This window comes from Sinocyclocheilus grahami, unplaced genomic scaffold (assembly GCF_001515645.1).
Source record: "Sinocyclocheilus grahami isolate Dianchi unplaced genomic scaffold, SAMN03320097.WGS_v1.1 scaffold29.1, whole genome shotgun sequence".
In the NCBI taxonomy this organism is placed as follows: Eukaryota; Metazoa; Chordata; class Actinopteri; order Cypriniformes; family Cyprinidae; genus Sinocyclocheilus; species Sinocyclocheilus grahami.
Window position 1 is genome coordinate 2,409,169 of NW_015505208.1, and position 12,733 is coordinate 2,421,901.

General features: G+C 37.2%; 1 protein-coding gene across 2 annotated transcripts in view; it reads left to right on the forward strand.

Moving 5' to 3' along the window:
* Positions 1 to 12,733, forward strand: part of dvl1a (dishevelled segment polarity protein 1a) — a 36,810-nt gene that overhangs the window by 11,825 nt on the left and 12,252 nt on the right. For both annotated transcript variants that reach the window (XM_016257133.1, XM_016257141.1), the window contains exons 2-4: positions 1,233 to 1,302; positions 3,159 to 3,280; positions 8,412 to 8,512. In XM_016257133.1, coding sequence (XP_016112619.1) covers positions 1,233 to 1,302; positions 3,159 to 3,280; positions 8,412 to 8,512 — 293 coding nt within the window. The remainder of the gene's footprint in view (positions 1 to 1,232; positions 1,303 to 3,158; positions 3,281 to 8,411; positions 8,513 to 12,733) is intronic.

The window sequence follows — 12,733 nt, forward strand, 5'->3', positions numbered from 1 at the left end:
TTTGCGCAGCTTGTCGGTGAACAACGGCTCTGTGTAGTTAATGCTGCTCCATGTGAATGCCCGCAGGTGATGGAGATTTACCGCTGATTACAGAATGGCTTTACTGACAAGATGCGCGTTAAATTGCATGCGATTTATCGTGCAGCCCTAGTTCATTTCCAACTTGACCAGTGTTGTCCGATTTCCAAACAAATGACTGATGAACTAAATGGCAACGCAACACGTAAAAAGACAGTATAAGTCATTATAATCAGTAATTATGTCCCCACTGGATGCAACAAATGCCTCGTTTGTAATGGGTTTTCTGGTTTTGTCTCGTTGCGCCGGGACACGGCATCACAGTATGGTAGGGGCGTAACATTTCCGTCACACGCTTGAGGTATTCGGCCAGTCACAACGCACTGGATAGCTGGCCAATCAGAGCACACCTCGCTTTTCAGAACGATGAGCTTTGTAAAAATTGACGCGTTTCAGAAAGGCGGGGCATAGAGGAGAAACAATAATGTGCAGTATGTGGAAAATAATGTTTTTTGAACCTTAAACCGCATAAACACATTTCATTACACCAAATACACAAAATAATGTTCTTTTTAGCAACGTCATATGACCCCTTTAAGGGATTTTGCCAGTCTCATGTGATTTGTATGTGTGTATGGACTAGGCCTGTGCACAGTGACAGGAGACCAGCAGGTGCGTGACTGCTGAACCTCGACTGGGTGGGTTAAAGGGTAACTGTGTAGTATTTATGTAGGGAATTTACAGCCTGGGATGGACACTCTGCTAACACACTCACTCACTCACTCTATTAATAACCTCCTGTGCCCTGACACCCTTGCTGCACCTTTCACACATATAAATGTACCCACACTTGAATGTATATATGTACGTACCCTCAATACTGATAAACGCTCACACACTTAGATCTACATTTACACTAAGCCACTGTATCAGTGCAGCAGCAGCAGTTTTAGTAGGTAATCTGGAATGTGCATGAGGTACTAATGAGGCCCGTTGTAAAACGGAGTAGTTTTCAACAGAGTAGTCGGTCAACAGGGGCGTTCAGCATTCTCATCATGAGCAGCTAGCAGTTGAGAGCTAAGTGGAAAATTCCACTGTTTGAGCGTGACATGCTTTCAGTATGCCTCAGCTTTTGCAAATAGATGGGAACATTGGTGTGCAATCCTGGGTGCTGGTCTCACAGAGTCCCTAACAATTTGTGTTCTTTCCCGCAGAGTTGTCAAAGAAGAAATCTCTGATGATAATGCCAAGCTGCCCTGCTTCAACGGCAGAGTGGTGTCTTGGGTAAGCGAGACAGACGGTGCCCTCCTCTCTGTATTGGACAGATTGTGACATTATGAAATATCAGACTATCAACCCTGCTGAAAAACCCCCAGCTTAAAACAGCCTAAGCTTATTTGATGGTCTCTCAGGCCAGTCTGTTGGCTAGTTTTAGAGGAACAAACACAGATAATAAATTACTGAATGAATGATTCTTATGAACCGGTTCTTTTTAGTGAATCAGAGAAATAGAATGGGACCAGTGTAGTCTGATTCCTGAACAAATTACAATTATGACGAACCACCTCTTTTTAGTAAAACAAATGCAGAGCTACCAGTGTAGTCCGATTCCTGAACAAGTGACTCGTGTGAAGTAGTTATTTTTAGTGAATAAACCAATAAAGCGCAAATAATGTTCTGTTTATTGTATGTCTCTTATGAACTGGTTTATTTTAGTGAATTAAACAAATGCAGGGCGACCAGTGTAGTCTGATTCTTGAATAAGTGACTCTAATGGACTATTTCTTTTAAGTGAATAAACCAATACAGCACGACCAGTGTAGTCCAGTTCCTGAACAAATGACTCATATGAACCAGCTCTTTTTAGTGAATTAAAAACATTCAGGCATTTTTCAGTTGGCCAACCAGCTTGGTTAGGTTGGGAGACCATCTTAAACCAGTTAAAACTAGAAAACCAGCATTCTTAATACACACTCCTGGTTTAATTGTAAACAGTGCATGTTGTTTATACAAATTATGTTTATACATATAATCTTTGATTAAAATGTTAAACCTGCTCTGCCTCTGAAACTTTCCGTTTTGTGTGGTGACACGAAAGCCTTGTAATTATTTTAACAATTACAGTATAAACCACTTTTCAAGATCTAATCACTACCCGATGGATAAAATCAAGTCCGCTCTGACATTTTTGTCATTGAATATGTCCTGTTTCATGTCACGTTACAGAAGTAAAATGGAAGGCAATCTGAATTAAACTCTGTGACCTAATTTGTACGAGTAAACTTCATACAAATACCGGACTGTTTAAATATTTACACATGATAGTGGCACCAAAAGCAAAGCATAATAATTAATCTTATAATTGCCTCTAAAATACACATCTATACTCCTACAAGCAGGTGTTATACCAATAGTGTTGTGTAGAGTTGATGTGAGGTGCAAAATACAGGTTAGTGGACTCCAGCGAGCCTCCAGCTGCAGAGAGCTGCACAGACATGCTGACATTGAGCTGGGCTGCACTTAAAATATGTGCTTCACTGCCTGCTGTCCAAACACGGAGACCTTCAGTATACCATAACATGATCACTGCTTTAACATAGTGCATTCAATTTCTGCCTTGCTTCAAGGTTTTATCATTGGTTTGTGCAGAGAATATGAACAACAGTGTTTAGAGTTATATCCTCAGGTATCCGCATCTACCGGCCATTATTTGGATCATGAAAGCACTTAACCACATCATAAGGCCCCTTTTTGGTCTCTGATAGAATGAGGTGGACTCGTCGGACTGCTCATAGAAATAATTGCTATTCTATTGCATGAAATTTAACTGGACCAACCAGATTTTTTTTGTGATTTGAGCAAAGTATGCATCAATAATTACACCATTGTGGTCATATTTTATTGCTGATTTGAAATATGTTGAAATAGCGTCCCAGGGCTTTTATCGAGAAGCCTGCCAAGTGAACTGACTTGCCTTAAAGGGTCCAAGTTTCACACTCCTCCGTCTGCTCAAACAAATACACTCTCTTCTCTTCCTTCTGCTGGTCTACTTATTTATTCAGGGCTAGTAGTTAGTCTGGAGAGTTTCTTCCTGAAACCTTTGTGGTTAATTGTATGTGCGTGTGTGTGTTTGGCTGTAGTTGGTGTTGGCTGAAGGCACACACTCGGATGGGGGATCTCAGTGCACAGAGAGCCACAAAGAGCTGCCGCCGCCCTTGGAGCGAACTGGAGGGATTGGAGATTCCAGACCCCCCTCTTTCCAGTGAGTAATGCCATGCAAATAATTTGTCTTGACATTTATTACTCACTTTTTAGGCCCGTAGTAAACCAGTGAAGTCAGTGAAGGACACTTACACATTATAACTGGATGTATGACAAATAAAGATAATGTAATGTATAAATTTAAGTCGGAGGGTCAAGGTCTTCATGTTGTTTTCATGTATTTTATATAACCCTTTGAATATGCATGAGACCCATGTACACATCTTAAACATTTTCTCCAAGATGTCTCCAAGATGCTTCAAGAGACCTACCTTCAAAACTACCTTCAAAACTATGAACAAATGCACCTAGGGCAAAAGCTGCTTTAAACGCAAAGGATAGTCACATCAAATGTTTGTTTTTTTTAATTTAGTTAATTGAAGTTAATTGATACAGAAAATCTATTTATGACATTATTTTTGACAGCATCCTCATTTTACAGCATTTTACACAAGTGCCTAAAACTTTTAACAGTACTGTAGCTTTGCTGGTAGGTCTCTTGAAGCATCTTGGAGACGTTGCCACAGTTCTGGATTTAGTCTGTCTCAGTTTGTTCTGTTTCTTCATGTCATTCCAGACAGACTGGATGATGATGAGATCTCTGTGTGGCGCACTGACTTTTGTCAGACTCCTTGTGCAAACAAAAACCTCACTTGATTGTTACAATTAATGGCAAAATAAATGTTTGGAAATGTAAACTAATATTTCCTACTGACACACTACAGCAAAAGATAGAAATAACTGAATTAAAACCATTTTTTAGCAGGTGAAATTACTAGTGTTCTAATAATTTTGTACACCGCTGTATATACAGTATATATATAATCTTCATTTGTCCATAAGAGAGCAACATAAGAGACTTGTGCTCTCCACATGAAAAAAAAACATTTTAAAAAATCTTACAAACTCCAAACTTTCGAACTGTATTTTTTCTTTCAAGGTAAACTAATGTTAGGGTTAGGGTTAACTGAAATTTAATATAATGAATTATGGATATCACTGTGTTTTCAGCCTATTAATTGGTCTTTTTATTACACCTTTTAAGGCCTACAAACAAAAAATTCTGAAACATTCAACATAGAGGAAGTGTATTCAAGTTATTGTATGAGTTGACACACACACACACACACTTTTGACAAGCATTACAAAACCACTGATTTGATTTGTTCTGAGTTCCTGACCACAATCACAGCAGTAGCATATGTCTGTTATCCAGCTGGAGGGAAAATATCATTCTTGACCATCCGGGAGCCACATGTGTGACTCACAGTCCAATTCCAGTGCCTGTCTCTTGAGCTGCATTCTAATAGAACACATGTTTGCCTCACAAAGTTCAATGTGTTTGTTTGATTTGCCAACATTCATGTGGTTAGGTTTTTAACCAGTCAATGCCTTCCTCCACTCATACACAGCTGCCCACATAATAATTCATATTCTTGGGCAAATACCAGTTATAGCTTTCGTAACATCAATATTTGTTTTAACGATAGTCATGTCGGATTCATGAACGAATCTTTCTTGGACCAATTTGTTCTAATGATTTTTTTTAATCGACTCACTGTTTCTTTATATCTCTTTTTGTGTGTGTTTATATATATATATATATATATATATATATATATAATATAAACACACAAAAATAGATCTCTTGAACCATTTGCTACAATAAACACAATATATGATGTAATTTATACCACTTGTTAGTAAAAATAAACCCATGAACTGCAGCTTTACTACAAGAACAAAAGGCTAAAAAACACTTTCACATTTCTTTGGCTGTAAAGAAGGCCTTTGAGAGTTGTGCACTGCTGCTTATCTGGTTATGTTGTGCCTCTACCGCAAACACACAGATTAAATATTCTCTTTGTTCATATTGAAGATGTTGAAGGCTAAATTTAGATCAACGAGCTTCAGGGAAATTTTACAACAGCCTTTCTTTGTGCATCTGTTGCACCTGTTCACTTTTGTGAAAGTCCTGCGATTTCTTTATCTAATGTTTGACTTTCAGACTTTTTTTGTTGTAACCTTCTCACCTCACCAAAGAATTCTCACCACTTGTTTTCCAAAGTGTGTAGTGCCATCTAGTGCCAGAACATATGATGGTGAACCACAGAACGCTTCCTTTCTCCTGTCCTTTTCCCCGGTGTCTCTCCAACAGACTACCAGCCAATTTTGCTTGAAATTAATATGAATGTTTCTCCCACAAGAAATCTCCCTCATTTCCATTATAAAAGCTTCACTGTAAGCATTAGTAAGTAACCAAATGTTATCCTCTGCCTGCTCTTTGTGTGCTGTGCATTATTTATTGGTCCTGCTGAATACATTTGGTAGGGTGAGGAGAGTATGTTTTCGGCTGTCCCTTGAACAGCTAATCCGGATTAGTGGACATTAAAAGCACCCGTCTCCGTTGCCCCGTGGGCTCTGCAGGGTGACACAGCTGCCTCGGTCTCCCACCAGGACTAAACCATCTGTCTGCCCGCTGCCCCCTATACAACATATACTCACAGAGTACAAGAAATGTGCAATAAATGCATCAGTTGGTATTTCATACCATTGTATGATAAAATGTATTTTACAGTGATTTCAGAATTTTGTTAATTTTGGGACGTTATTTGTAAGCCATTTTTTCAGCAACTAAACAAATGGTGATTTCTCTCTTGTTTTAAAATTACACAAGAATTTGTATTTTGCTGTCCTAATTCTGCATGCTTATATAAAGGCATCTTTACACAGCTTAAGACTGCTCAGTGCCTGCTCAAAATTCAGTGTAAAAACACAAAGCCAGACTAAATTATGCCTGTTCTGTGTTCAGTTTTAAGTGCTGTGTAAATTGCCGTGTCTAAGCAGCATTAAACACTCTAGACCTAAATGGCACTACAGAAGCGCCTCTGTGCCACCGTTGCCATTAGAAGCTTTTTATTATTTTCATTTAGCTTTGTTTCTCCCTCCAGTTTGGTCTCAACACAGATCTGTGTCACAGAATTCTGTCTTAACCGTTGATTTAATGCATGGATACTGGTGTATTAATTGATGTACTTTAGGTAAATTATCACCATACTGCTGAAGTAACAGGCTTTATCCAGCAGAGAGAGACATTAGCACACTGGGTTGTGTTTGAGCTAATTGTGCTTGAGGGGTGGGACTTTCCTTTTTGGTATGTGGATGCAAGCAAATTTTGGGAAGATACAATTTTCTGGCTCGAAATCATTCAAGCATTATCTGTTTGTTTTGTTTAAGATATTTTCCCCTAAATAGTGTCCTAACATTACAAAGGTTTTTCAACTTTCTTATCCATGAGCCGGCTTAAATAGATTTTTTGCAGAGCTCAGTGGATATTCTCAAGCCTTATAGCGTAACTATATAACTTTATTCTGTATATTTGTTCTCTTTGGGCTAATATATTATAGAAACAGATTTGAAATACAGAGAAAAATGGCAAAACTTAAAGATAAGGATTTGTGAATTCCTAAAGGGGTCCTATTATGTATTTTTTACTTTTTTTAATTCTTAAAGGGGTCCTATTATGCTTTTTCACTTTTTCAACTTTAATTAGTCTGTAATGTTGCTTTTTGAGCATAAAAAAGATGTGCAAAGTTACAAAGCTCAAAGTCCATTTCAAAAGGAGATATTTTATTTAACAGAAATCACTTTTCAAAAACTACAACGAACGACTCGTTTGGACTACAACACATATTTTCCAGGATTTGTGATATCACAAATATCGACGAATGGGACGAGACCTGGTTGAGCTGTGCTAGAGAAGGCAACGAGTATTATCACTATGTCGGAGACACGCTAGCTTTCCCAAAGCAGGCGAACTTAGAGTGGTTACAATCTTCCGGGTTTAAATCGCGCTCAAATTGATTTGATATTGACACAATATTTACACTGAAGCTCGCAGGCGGCTATGGTAAGGGGCATGACATTTCCCGACCAGGCGCAGAGTGGTGCCAATCACAGCACACACTGGCCCAGCTAACCAATCACAGCACATTTCGTATTTCAGAAGGCGGGCCTTCATTTAATACAGGAACTATTCGAGCCGTTCATGCCAGACTGGGGAGAGAGGTGTTGTAATAATGTAAAATATGTGAAACATTTTGTATGTTAAATGTAAAGTTTTTTTGAACAACCTAGTATGAGAGCTTGTTCTAGTACACCCCCCAAAACAAAATCAGGACTTTGTAAAAGAGCATAATAAGACCCCTTTAAGAGGTGAATACATGTCAGTTGTTATACACTGCTTTCAAGTGAAATTATAATTTAAATGGGATATGAAAGAAAAAATAAAGTAAAAATAATAATAATAATTATGCAAAACAGGTAACAGTAATAATATGCAAATAAAATCTCTACTAAATGTGTACTGCCTCTTTCCTGTAGGTAGTAATAGTGTGGTAGTCATTTATATTTATATGTATTTATGCTTTTATTCAAAGTGACTTACATTGCATTCAAGATTGCATTTATGCATTCCTGGAAATTGAACCAGTGATCCTGGATGCATGTTCTTATGCTAAAATACATACATACTTTCTCAGTCTCACAGTCATTATGCTAACTGGTTTTATAGTTTTTATCTTCCAGAGGACCCATGCAAAAATGACAGTTTTTTTTCTCGTGTGTTATCATGTGTGAGCATCTTTGCATGTGTCACGGCGAGCTATTCTCACCAACCTCATGTTTCTTTTCTGCCCTGAGCATTCTAACCACTCTGCTAGAATAACTAGCCTTTGGCATATCCACATACACTTATTCATTCCCACACTGCATCACGGCCCCATTTACTCCCAACCTGCTCTTCTGGGGCCCAACCGCAGCGCTGCAGGATTTGAAACTCCTGGGCTGCAGTTCATCTCGGATGGTCCTAAACACTTTTTACCATACATTCTCAGCTTTGAATAACTAGTGACAGCTGGTGAAAATGCTTGGCTGTAAATCATATACTCCTAAACAATTAAATATCTGTTGGCGATGAAATTGAATGTAGGTAATCATAATTTCAGAAGATTTCCCAGAACAATTTCTCTACTTTTGTGGCCAAGTGTATTATGACTCAGCATAATAGAGTTGGTTTCGAGACTGTATAATAAAGACCTCTCTCTTTTTGTGTGTGTGTATGTGTGTACTAGTGCCAATGCGGTGAGCAGTCGGGATGGATTGGACACAGAGTCTCTCCAGAGCCAGCGGAGAGAGCGGGAGAGGGAGCGAGCTCACAGGAGGGCACGAGAAAGTGAGTGACTTTGAACAATGCTCAGCAAAACAGACCTGCTCTCACACTATACACACATCACATATCATGTGCCAGGGATCAGGAAACATATGACACATATGACATTATTTGTAAAGAGAGTTCTTGCCCCTGGTGTTTTCCCCAGGCGATGAGTGTCTGGCGGGAGAATGAAATATTCCAAGCACAGACATGTGAGACAAAAAAACAACAACAAAAAAACAGCTTTTTAGTTGGTAAATGTAATGTAGTTTTTGGACAGCTACTGCTAAGGTAACAATATTTATAGATGGGCCATTACAAAACATGTTTCTATTTGTTTTGTAAGGTGAGTTTAGTAGTGCAAATTAAAAAAAAAAAAAATTTAAATAGTTCTATGAAGTTATGTTTTTAACAAAACATAAGATAAATATATTATAAGGGTGATGGTTAAAAGGGTGATGACATTTTGTTTTCTTTATGGAGTTAATTAAATTATTAATTTAAAAGGAAAAAGTATAACGGTAACAGGGTCTTTTAACAGGGTCGGTAACGGTAACACATAACCCTTTACAGAAGAAAGAGTTTGCATGGAAAATATGCATTTTTGTTAATACAGAAATAATTCAGAGGTGGGGACAGGCTAAAAACAGCATCCTCATAGCATTAAAAAAACACCAACAAATAAATGTATTTTTTTATATATTAAATGTAAAGTGTGTTCTGTTTATTTTTTTTCACATCTACACCACAGTTCAAAAGTTTTGGTTTGGTAACATTTTTTAAATGATTTTTAAGTATCCTATGCTCATCAAGGCTGCATTTATTTGAAAATACAGTAAGAAATTATATTATGAAACTTTTATTATTATTAGCTAAATGTTCAGCATAAGTACTCCAGGCTTCAGTGTCACATGACGCTTCAGAAATCATTCATAATTATTGTTTTGTTGGTTTGGTGCTCAAAAAATATTTCTTATTAACAGTGTTAAAAACAGACATTTTGTGATGTGATTTGTAGTGTGATACTTTTTTTCAGAATTTGTTGAATAAATAGTTTAAAAGAACAGCATTTATGTGAAATAGAAATCTTGTGCAACATTTTATGTCTTTACTGTCCCATTTGATCAGTTTAATGATTCCTTGCTGAATAAGATTTTCTTTAAAAAAAAACTTTGAATGGTAGTGTACGACAGTTTTCCCAAAAAGTGAATAAATAATGAAAATGTTCCTCAAATACGGCTTTCACGGTATCACTTCAACTTTCAAAACTCTAAAATTTGTTACAGGGTGTTGCAGGATGTAGTTGATTTTTTTCCCAGCATGTCCCCATTCTGTGGTTGTTTGCTGGAAGTTTGCTTGTTTTAAACTAGTAAAGAAAGTTTTTTTTTGTTGGTGTGCATGCTGACTTGAGCTCTGGGTAAAGAGAGGCCACTTGGAAGTATAAAAGCTTCCTTTTGCATGGAAAAATATTCTGTCATCAGCAAAGAATGTTCTTGGCTCCTTATAGGTTCTTTTGCCTGCAATGAGAAAAGATTAAAGGTGTGTGTGTTGTCAATTGAATTTAAGGTGATTGAGAAAGTCCCAGCTATGTCTAGAATGTCTACATTGCTGAAGCTGATTATCAAAGTTGTATTTCCTCAGCCTCTTACTGTATAGGAAAGTACAGGATTGCTTCCTTCTCATACTATCTGATGTACGTATTTGTGGAAGCCCCGCTGTTTCTCCAGTTCTGTCCACTGGAATCATTTTATGCTCTTCCTCTCTATTTCTCCTGCTGTTTGCACCTCATTAGTGCCAAGCGCATTAATTAGTGCAGCTTCATTAGCAGCGACACCGTCAGACACAAGAGACAGATGGAGGTGTTTGCGTGTGTTCGTGTGCTTGCTGAAGAAACTGATGAATTATGGATATTCGTTGAAACTCTGTGTTTCCGACTGTCTGTTATAGACATCAGACCCCGTGGAGTGCTTCTGTAGTGTCAGTACTTTCAGTTAGTTGCTCCCCAACACTTGATGGTTTAATGGTTGTGATCCACACTGTACTTGGGTTTTTTGAGTCTGTCTTTGAAGGAAAGCATCTATTAATTTAGCATGTGTATGTCTGGAGCAGTCGTGTATCTGTGCGGTGTGTCTCTGGAGGTTTTGGATGTAGAGCGTGTGAGAAATCAGAAATCAGAAGTCCGGTCAGCTCCCCTTTTCTTCTCCAAACATAGTCATACATAGTAGAGCTGTTAAGCCCAGAAAGTTATCATGATAGAGCATTCAGTCATTGTAAAGACTAACACTTATGTTTTCTGATGATTAATGTTTTAAAATATATATTAATAACACACACATGCATGTATTTACGTATATATATATATCCACCCGGAACTGCTTCCAGTGTACAACAGTGAGCGCAAGCTACATTAAAGTGATTATTACATTTTGAATATGGATATTTTTCTTACAAAAACGCATCGATTCGCTACAGAAGGCCTTTGTTCACCCCCCGGAGCCGTGTGAGACACTTTTTTTATGGATGGGCGCATTTTAATTAAGTGCTTTTGGACTGATGCATACAACACCCGCTGAGTGGCATTAAACAGCTTGAAAGTTCAAAGACAATTTTTAATATAACTCTGACTGGATTTGTCTGAAAGAATAAAATCATATACACATAGGATGACTTGAGGGTGAGTAATTTATGGGCTAATTTTCATTTTTGGGTGAACTAACCCTTTAAGTCGCTGGGGTATATTTGTAGCAATAGCCAAAAAAAAACATTGTATGGGTCAAAATTATCGATTTTTCTTTTATGCCAAAAATCATTAGGATATTAAGTAAAGATCATGTTCTACTGTAAATATATCAAAACTAAATTTTTGATTAGTAAACTTCATTTGGACAACTTTAAAGGCGATTTTCTCAGTATTTAGATTTTTTTTTTTTGCACCCTCAGATTCCAGATTTTCAAATAGTTGTATCTCGGCCAAATATTGTCCTATCCTAACAAACCGTACATCTCAATTTAAAAAAATTTACCTTTATGACTGGTTTTGTGGTCCAGGGTCACATATATAATTGTTATTATTATTATTTGATATGTACAAATGCACAAATTATTTTCTCTGATAATGACAAATCTAATTATGTTTCACTATTGATTTGTTTTTAGTTTAATTTGTAATAAAGTTTTATTTAGCTCTTTGTTTAGAAAAGCAGATTCACCTTTTCATTACAACAGCAACAAATGCAAAATTCAGATGGCTTTTGCACTCACTTTCTGTCAATACTTTGGAGTCAGAGGGTGATTTGTCAAGGTTGTCCCAGTGCTGACCGCCGCTGGGTGTGATGGGATGAAAAATATGTGTTTGCTTATTAAGGACAGGTGTGTGCCCTAGGGGCAGAAGGAGTGAGAGAGGAGATCTCTTTTCTAGCCTCAGGCACTTATCTGTTAACCATGCTGAGCCACCGATATTCAGTTTCCATTCTGCTGTTTGGTGTACATGTAGGTGTTGATTTGTTTTGGGTTTGGCTCGTCTTTAGGTTAAGCAAGATTTCGTGAATTTATTGTTGTGTGGTGTTTTACTGTCATCATGAATGCACAACAAAATGACAGTTTTTCTTTGTGCACAGCTTTACCGGCATTAAAGTCATCAGTTATCAGTGGCAGCATTGCCCAGAGGCTTATATGTGAGTAGCGTAGACTGCACCCTCAGTCAGAGCTTGTTCATTGTCTTACACACTCCTGTGCTGTTAAAGTGGAAACTGATACGGGGGCATATTTGATAGACAGTCGAGTTCCCACGTGAAGGAGGTTACATTTCATTGAGCCCTTGAAATGTTGCAAGCTAATGAGAGGTGCAGCACTGTAATGAAAACTGTGCAGCAGAGGAGGTAAGACAAATGCATCTCTGATAACAGGAGTATTTTGTGTAGATATTTAAGTTATATGACAAAATCATGCAATTTATCTTAATGTAAGGATTTCTTATACTTTTTGTACACCACCCCCTATAATTAATTTTAACTAGTGTTGTATGCAAAGGAAAAAAAAGAGTTATGTTGTTAAAATCTCTGTTGTATTGTTGATACAAATACAGTTTTTATATGTAGTTGGAATGAATTACTGATAAAGTAAAATACATTCAGTAAAGTTATAGATAAAATAAAAATATTATGAGTTGTTATATTTATATATATATATATATATATATATAAACGTTATATGTTTTATATATATTATATAAGCTTTGCAATA